The 8,410-nt window shown below is 41.1% G+C and overlaps 2 protein-coding genes across 8 annotated transcripts in view; both read left to right on the forward strand.

The window, feature by feature from the left end:
• Nucleotides 1-1,982, forward strand: part of PARP4 (poly(ADP-ribose) polymerase family member 4) — a 165,351-nt gene extending 163,369 nt beyond the window's left edge. For 5 of the 6 annotated variants that reach the window (XM_080662135.1, XM_080662141.1, XM_080662137.1 and 2 more), the window contains one exon: nt 1,341-1,982. In XM_080662135.1, the coding sequence (XP_080518261.1) occupies nt 1,341-1,518 (178 nt within the window). In that variant the 3' untranslated portion in view covers nt 1,519-1,982. The remainder of the gene's footprint in view (nt 1-1,340) is intronic. The other variant, XM_080662138.1, reaches the window with a different exon arrangement.
• A 5,779-nt stretch (nt 1,983-7,761) lies between these two features.
• Nucleotides 7,762-8,410, forward strand: part of MPHOSPH8 (M-phase phosphoprotein 8) — a 71,822-nt gene continuing 71,173 nt past the window's right edge. For both annotated transcript variants that reach the window (XM_080662149.1, XM_080662148.1), the window contains exon 1: nt 7,762-8,210. In XM_080662149.1, the coding sequence (XP_080518275.1) occupies nt 7,998-8,210 (213 nt within the window). In that variant the 5' untranslated portion in view covers nt 7,762-7,997. The remainder of the gene's footprint in view (nt 8,211-8,410) is intronic.

Consider the following 8,410-nt stretch of genomic DNA (forward strand, 5'->3'; position numbering starts at 1 on the left):
AAAATATTGCTCTTACTATATTACTTTTACTGTGAGAGCAAAATGGTTTGTTGGAACTGTAATAAATAAAACTTATAATTTTTATTTCCTATTTATTGCCTATTTAAAACTTTTATTTCTCTTTTTCCTACTTCGTGATGTACATAATGTTAATGTAGTAGCACATTGCATGGAGGTGTATGAACAAAATTTTCACACTATCAGGAGGGTCAGTCAGAAGTCTCAAGGCCATCTGGATTAAACGAAGGCCAGTTGAATTAGTGAGAACATTTAAAGTCAGTTTTGTTGCTTTCCATAGTAACTATAAGTAGACTAATAATTATTGAAAAACAAATCTTTTAACCACTTCAGGCCTGTTGCTATTTGGTATGTTCATGGCATCATGATATTCAGCAAATATTTATTGACTACCTACTCCGTGCCAGGGACTGTTAAACATGCATTTTGTTAATCCCCACAACACCTCATATCATTATCATAACTGAGGAATCTGAAACTTCCAGTGTGGAATGAAAGCTGCCCAATATCACACAGGCACCACTGTATAATTACAGAATTAGAATTTGAACCCAGGTCTACACTACCACACTATTCTGATGGCCCTTTCCCAGTTTATAGGGGGGAAAATCAGGAAGATGAAGAGAATCTTTCAAATTTTTAGTTCCCCCCGACAGAATTTTCTTTAAAAGTTTAATATATATTACCACTTGTTTACTAACAAGTTTGAGATGACAAAAGAGGAAGCAGCTAATATTAATTTAAAAATTCAGAATTTTTCTGAGTCTTAAATATACCAGAATATTTGACAGTCTCGAATATTCAATAGCATTTAATGGTTACAAACTTGAAGCTTTTGATATGCACATTTTACTAGTTTATGTGATAGGATTAAATATATGCCAGTTTCAGTTTCATATGTGACTCTCAGACACTTTGCAAAAATAACTAGCCAAGTTGAGAATTCCTGGTTCAGTGAAAGGACAGAGAATTGGAAGCCTAGTTTGTAAAATAGAATTGTGCTTGTATGTGAAGAATGGGTAGGATTTAAATGGAGAAGAGTGGAAAAGAATGACAATAAAATGTATAAAGGCTAGAAGATGCTTGAGTTATTCTGGAGGCAGCGAGGAAGTTGTGGTGCACAGTGGAAGCTGGGAAGTGATGGGTATAATATACTTAAAAATATACTTTATAAGTTAAAGCATGTCAGGCTGGTAGAACTTTAATCAAGTGTTAAAGAGAACTGTTTTTCTTAAATATCTTAATTTCTGACAGAATTATTTTGTCTGAGCTAATGTGCTAGATATTCTGAAATTGATGGAAACATTGTTTTTTAAATCTAGGAATATTCCCTGGGCTTTTGAGAAAATAAAGAAAGCAAGTGAATGGGTTAGAAGAACTGAAGGACAATATCCATCTATCTGCCAACGGCTTGAATTGGGTAAAAACTGGGACTGTGCCACTAAACAACTATTGGGAATCCAACCCATGAATACCACCTTTCCTCTTCAGAGTTCTTAATTATGGTCAAGGCTTAATCAGATGAAGCTGTATTTTAAACTTTTTTCATGCTTCTTTCAATAAAATAATAATATTAATAGATACCTATAATGAAATTTAATTATGATTTTATCAAATGTAGCAATGTCCTTTAAAAATAAATGGAAGCAGAATTATTTTAATGAAAAAGCAATAGTAAAATAAAAATTACAGTGTAATTTCTTGTGTTCAAAATTTACAGTAAGATTTCTTGTGTTCAAATATTTTAAGGTGGCCTGACTGGTTTGGCTCAGTGGATAGAGCGTCGGGCCGTGGACTGAAAGGTCCCGGGTTTGATTCCAGTCGAGGGCATGTATCTTGGTTGCGGGCTTGATCCCCAGTAGGGGGCGTGCAGGAGGCAGCTGATCGATGTTTCTAACTATCCCTTTCCCTTCCTCTCTGTAAAAAGTCAATAAAAATATATTTAAAAAATATTTTAAGGTGGTAAAATACACATCTGGATGATCCTGGATGGTCATTGCTTTCTCCCCTTTCAGAAGTCTGGTACAGACTGGTCCAGCTGGACTAAGCAAGCTGGGATGAAACAAGGTCTTTGGCCAATGTCCATAATTCCATTTCCAGGGTCCTGGGTATCCCCCAGTATGCATTCTCCTTGGTGTGGGTCCTGGTCTGCAGATTCCTGATATGTTTCTTTTACTTAGAGAAACTGGGTATCCCAAGCAATGCTTTCATGGCTCTTGCTTTTGGTGTTGCATCTTAAATCTCATCACTAAACCCAAGGTCATCTAGATTTTCACTTATGTTCTAGAAGTTTTATAGTTTCGCACTTTACATTTAGGTCTATGCCAGTTTTAGTTATTTTTTGTGAAAGGTATAAGGTTCACTACCCCTCCTAGGCCATTTCCTCTCTACCTTTTCATAAAACCTTGGTTTCTCTGGTATACAATCTTTTGGCTACCTCCTACTTGTCCTCTTTGCTGCCATTCACCAACTGCCCAATATCTCCCCTTGTTCACATGGTTCGGGACTTCCCTTTCTATTGCTAGTCCTGCCTATCTTGAGTAACCTCCAACATCCTGCTGTATGACCCATCCTAATTCCCTGGCCTTGAACTGCAGCTTATTGAATCTTGGTAGAAGGCCTTGTGATCAAGTTGGTAACCAAAAGAATGAGAGGCTTGTAAGGAGCTCCCACCTGCCTCCATGTCTCCCTGGGAGGCTGTCATGAGATAGTTTCTCATCACTTCCTAGTTCTGATGAGGTATGAAGCTCAGGATACAGCTGCAGACTACCTCCCAACCCTGCCCTCCTAGAATTGGCTCCTCAACAATGATATGTACCACAACTCATGTAGCAATTATCTAGCTCCTTTGGAAGTGTGGGGCAAGGAGAGGTGGTGTCTTTGACTACTCTTCCTCTTGCTATTTATTAATTTTTTTTGTTAATCCTCACCCGAGGATATTTTTCCATTGATTCTTAGGGAGAGTAGAAGAGAGAGGGAAAGACAGAGAGAAACATCAATGTGAGAGAAACATATCAATTGGTTGCCTCCTGCACAACCAGGGCCCGGGCCAGGGAAGAGGTTGCAATCAAGGTTCATACCCTTGACCGGAGTTAAACCTGGGACCCTTTGGTCCACAGGCCAATGCTCTATCCACTGAGTTAAACTGGCTAGGCATTCCTCTTGCCTATATAAATCACCTAAATATACAGTGGCTTGACATATCACATATCTTTGCCTGATAAACAATCTTTTCATTGTTTATTAGATTAAGGGATTTAAATGATTGGTAATACCTAGTAACACAGAATATGTGAGTAAACAGATACTTCCTTACATTGTTACTGGAAACATGCTAGTAAAACAAAATTTTGCAAGATAGGTGTTTATCAAAATTTAAATCATACCCTCCTTGAACTATAAATTTCACTAAAAGGAATTCAACTTTTAGAAATTCACCTTACAGAAATATGGACACACACAGAACAAAGTGCAATAAAACTCACTTTAAAAGTGATATAAATGGGTGCCTATGTATGTATTACATAAAAATCTGTCATGCCATATTACAAACTGGTTACCTTTGAGGAGTAGAAACTTTATTTCTATCTTATATATTGTGGGTTAATTGAAAAAATTTTCCATGAATATATATACTTAAATTTTTTAGCCCTGGCCAGGTAGCTCAGTTGGTTAGAGCATTGTCCTGATACATCAAGGTTGCAGGTTCAATCCCAGGTCAGGGCACATACAAGACTCAGCGAATGAATGCATAAATAAGTGCATTGATGTTTTGCTCTTTTTTCTCCCTTTCTCTCTCTCTAAATAAAAAATTTATTTTAAGATTTAAAATATTTTGCCAAGTTTTTATAAATTTAGAACCTTCTTTTGTTTCCTCTTCTGCTGTTGACTTGTTGAAGAAACAGGGTTAGTTGTCCTATAGGATGTTGCACATTCTGGACTTGTCCAATTACTTCCTTTTCTCTTTCTCCATGTTTCTTGTAGACTGGAAATTAGGTCTAAAGGCCCAAGTAGATTAAGGATCAACATTTTTGTCCAAAAAAGCCATTGAGTCTGGTTATTGTTCTACTTTTAATAATGTTTACATTGATCAGTGGGTTTCCACAGTGGTGGTGTGTTTCCTCTGAATCTGTGGAGATATTTGGCATCCAGTTCCTCATCCATCTTTCACCTAATAGTTTCGTTGTCTGAATCATTTTCAGGAAATATTGTGATTCTCTCTTCTACACATATTAGCTGGAATTCTTCTGAAATAATGAGCTTTCCCCCTTCAACAAATGTTATTTGGTTATATATTTTAAGTTTTTTTAAAATATTTTTTATTGATTTCAGAGAGGAAAGCAGAGGGAGAGGTAGAACCATCAATGATGAGAGAGAATCATTGATCGGCTGCCTCCTGCTCGCCCCACCCTGGGGATCGAGCCTGGGTGCACATGCCCTGACTGAGAATTGAACTGTGACCTCCTGGTTCATAGGTCCATGTTCAACCACTGAGCCATGTCAGCCAGGCTATTTTTTAAATATTTTTAAAAAGATATCTAATTATTAGAATTGTTGTGTGTCTGCCTTTTATAGACTGAATCCCTGGAAGGCAGACTATGCTTGTTGTATTCCTAATGCCTAGTATCATCATAGTACATTTAGTAAGCTCAACAAATGACACCAACTCAAATAATGCACCAACTCAAAGCTGGTGATCCTCTCCATAGGGATGTGCCAATCATAGAGTACTCTTTAGTTAACCTCAGAGTTAAATTTAAAAAATTAACCTTGTAAATTAAGTCATAAAGACTATTTGTGATTCAAAGTGAGAAAAACATTTACCCTTAAGTGGACTTTTCCAGCAACTTTGGGTGACTACCTTTGTCAGTCATTTATAACCCAGAGAAGATACTTTTAACACATCCTCTGATGTGTTTTCTTAAATTTTATTTTTAATTATAGTTTACATTCAATATTATTTTGCATTGATTACTTGTGTACAGCTTAGTGTGGTTAGACAATCACATACTTTACAAAGTGATCCCCTGATATTTCAAATACCTACCTGGCACATAGTTATTACAATATGATTGACTATATCCCCTATGCTGTACTTTATATATTTAGGTGCTCCTATATTGGGTGCATATATGTTTACCAGGGGTTATATCCTCTTGTTGGATCGATCCCTTTAGTATTATGTAGTGACCTTTGTTGTCTCTTGTGATGGCCTTCATTTTAAAGTCTATTTTGTCGGATATGAGTATTGGTACTCCAGCTTTTTTTTTTTCTTTTCCATTTGCATGGAAAAATTTTTTCTATCCCTTCACTCTCATCATGTGTGTGTCTTTGGTGGGTCTCTTGTAGACAGCATATAGTTGGGTCATGTTTTTGTATCCATTTGGCAACCCTATGCCTTTTGAGTGGAATATTTAATCCCTTTACATTTAGGGTTATTATTAATAGGTACTTATTTATTGCCATTTTAATTCTGTATGCCTAGGTTTCTCTCTCTGTTTCTTCTTCTCATTACAGCAGTCCCTTTAACATTTCTTGTAATGCTAGCTTGGTGGTGATGTACTCTAGCTTTTTTTTTTTTTTTTTTTTTTTTGGTCTGGGAAGCTCTTTATTTGACCATCTATTTTGAATGATAACCTTGCTTGATATATTAATCTGTTTTCATATCCTTGCTTTCCATTACCTTGAGTACTTCATGCCATTCCCTTCTAGTCTGTAGAATTTCTGATAAGAAATCAGGTGTCAGCCTTGTGGGAACTCCTTTGTAGGTAACAGTTTGCTTTTCTCTTGCTGTCTTTAATTTTTGGCATTTTAATTCTGATGTGTCTGGGCATGGGCCTGTTTGGTTTATCTTGCTTGGGGTTCTCTGTGCCTCCTGAACTTGTGTGACTTTTTCCTTTACCAAGGTAGGGAGGTTTTCTGCCATTATTTCTTCAAACACGTTTTCTATCCCTTTCCTTCTTTCTGCCTCTTCTGGCACACCTGCTATTTGAATATTGTTACGTTTCACGTTTTCCTGTTTTTTAATTGTTTTTTTCTTTTTGCTTCTCTGATTAGGTGATTTTTTCAATGCTGTCTTCTAATTTACTGATTCGATCCTCAGCTTCCCCTAATCTGCTGTGTATTCCTTCCAACGTGTTCTTTATTTGTTGTCATTCTTTATTTCCAACTATTCTTTTTTCATAGTTATTGTATCTTTTTTCATACTGTTGAGTATCTTTACATCATTACTCTGAACTCTGTTTCAGATAAATTTCTTGTCTCTGCTTCATTTATCTCTTCTTCTGGAGAATTCTCTTGTTCTCTCATTTGAGGGTTGTTTCCTCATTTTGGCTGTCTGTTTGAGTTTGTGACTATGTATTAGGTAGATCCTCTACACCTCTCAATCTCTAGTGTATGACAGGGTCAAATGCTGTTTTTAATTAGATCTGGCAAAGACTCACAGCCTCCAGAGACTACCTCTGCCTACAGACCGATAGGATTCCGACTTGAATGGCCCCAAGCAATCGTCCTCAGGTGTGGCAAGAATTTTTTTTCAACAGGTTGGGGCAGTTGCTTCTGCCTGGAAGCTAATTGTTATTTTTACTCTCTTAAGTGGCCTCAGGGAAAGGTGTTTACCAATAGGGTGCGTCAACTGTCTTCCCCCCATGAGGCAAATGTCTGTGTGGGAAAGCTGTCCTCCCCTGCGTGAGGGACTAACTCAGGCCAGAAAACTGGGGGTGTCTGCCTTCTGAGCTCTACCCCCAAGTCCCGAATCCTGGCTTCTGCTCACACAGCTCCAGTCCACTCTGCCCTCCTGCCAGAGCAAAAGGTGGGTGGCTCCACAGGGAATTTCGTGCATTGGCTCTTTAAAAGGGTGACTGAATGTCCAGCCATCTCTCCCTAGCAGACAGCAACTCCACTGCTTTTCACAGTCAGATGTTATGTGTGTACCTTTCTCAGTTGTGGTGCTCTCTGCTGGGGGGTCCAGCTTGGGTATTAGATCCTGGAGTGCTCAGTGGCAACCCGCCACAGCAAAGATATCTTTCTGGAACTTCAGTTGCTGTCTGTGGGCACCTAGACAGCCCTTTCAGGCCTCTGCCCCTCCTACCAGTCTATGCGATCTTCACTTTCAGTCAACAGGTATCAGGGTTCTCTCCTGCGAGTCTTCTGTTTATCATTTAGGAAGTTTTTCTGTATTTTAGTTGTAATTCCAGTTTGTTACTGGGAGCATGTCCGTGCAGCATCCACTTACTCAGCCACCCTTTTGAATCTCTTTACCCTATGCTGTGCTTTACATCCCTGTGACTATTTTGTAATTACCAATTGTACTTCTCAATCCTTCCATCTTTTCACCCAGCTTCCACCTCACCCCACCCCACCAGATAGTTCCAATAGAAAACACCCAAGTGGAATCTGCAAAACATGATTTTCACCCGATAATAAAAATTGTGTACACTCGCTAGTGTACGGCACTCTGAATTGTTGACAGGCGTTAGCCGCGTCCTAATCTTACACGTGAATTTCTGGGCGTTAAGCTCAGGCTGGGTCTCGCTCAGGATAGGTCTCGGTGGCGGGGTTTGGGGGGTGAGGGGGGTGGGTACGCTCTCAACAGAAAGCTTTGGCCTGTTCACCAGTGAGGCCTGGCAGAGCTTGCGATCCCTTCCAGGACTCAGTCAGCCCATAGTCCCGCCCCTGTCCCCGCCCGCGCGATAATCCCCGCCCCTCCCCTCCGGGCTCTCCAGCCCCTCCTTGCCCTCTTCCGCCCAGCGCGCCCCTCGGCCCGCCCACCCACTTCCCGTGGACCCCACTGGGCTCCGGCGCGTCCGCCTCGACAGGATTGGTTGGTGAGAGTATCATTGCGGGGCTCCGTGACCGCCATTGCTGACTCCTCTCCAGTTGCGTCACGCGGGCCAAACGGGCTCAGGTCGAGCGCGGAACGCGGAGAACGTTGAGCGTGCGTCGCGACCGCTCTCGCGGGGGTTTCCAGCTCTCCTGCTATGGCGGCGGCGGTTGCGGAGGGCGCAAGCATGGATGCGGTTCCGGTGTTGGGCGCCCACAGCCACAGCAAGCCGCCTGTAGGAGAAGGCGAGGGAGCGGTGGGCGAGGAGAAGAACCCTGGGAAGAAAGGAGCGGAGGCCGTGGGGGACAGCGAGGAGGACGGGGAGGATGTGTTCGAGGTGGAGAGAATCCTGGACATGAAGACCGAGGGGGTACGTGAGCGGGCAGGGCGCGGGTCAGCTGGTTCGGCGGGGGCGGCAGCGAATGGGGAGTCTCGGGAAATTGTGAAAGTTGGGTCACCGGCAGCGTCTCGGCGGCGGAGTGTGAGGGTCGGTGACTGGTTCACACAATGTTGGGTGTTGACATACCTGGTTGGGGCCATGTTACTGGAAAGGGGGGACGTGACGTTGAA

This window comes from Plecotus auritus (genome assembly GCF_963455305.1).
Source record: "Plecotus auritus genome assembly, chromosome: 3".
Classification (NCBI taxonomy): Eukaryota; Metazoa; Chordata; class Mammalia; order Chiroptera; family Vespertilionidae; genus Plecotus; species Plecotus auritus.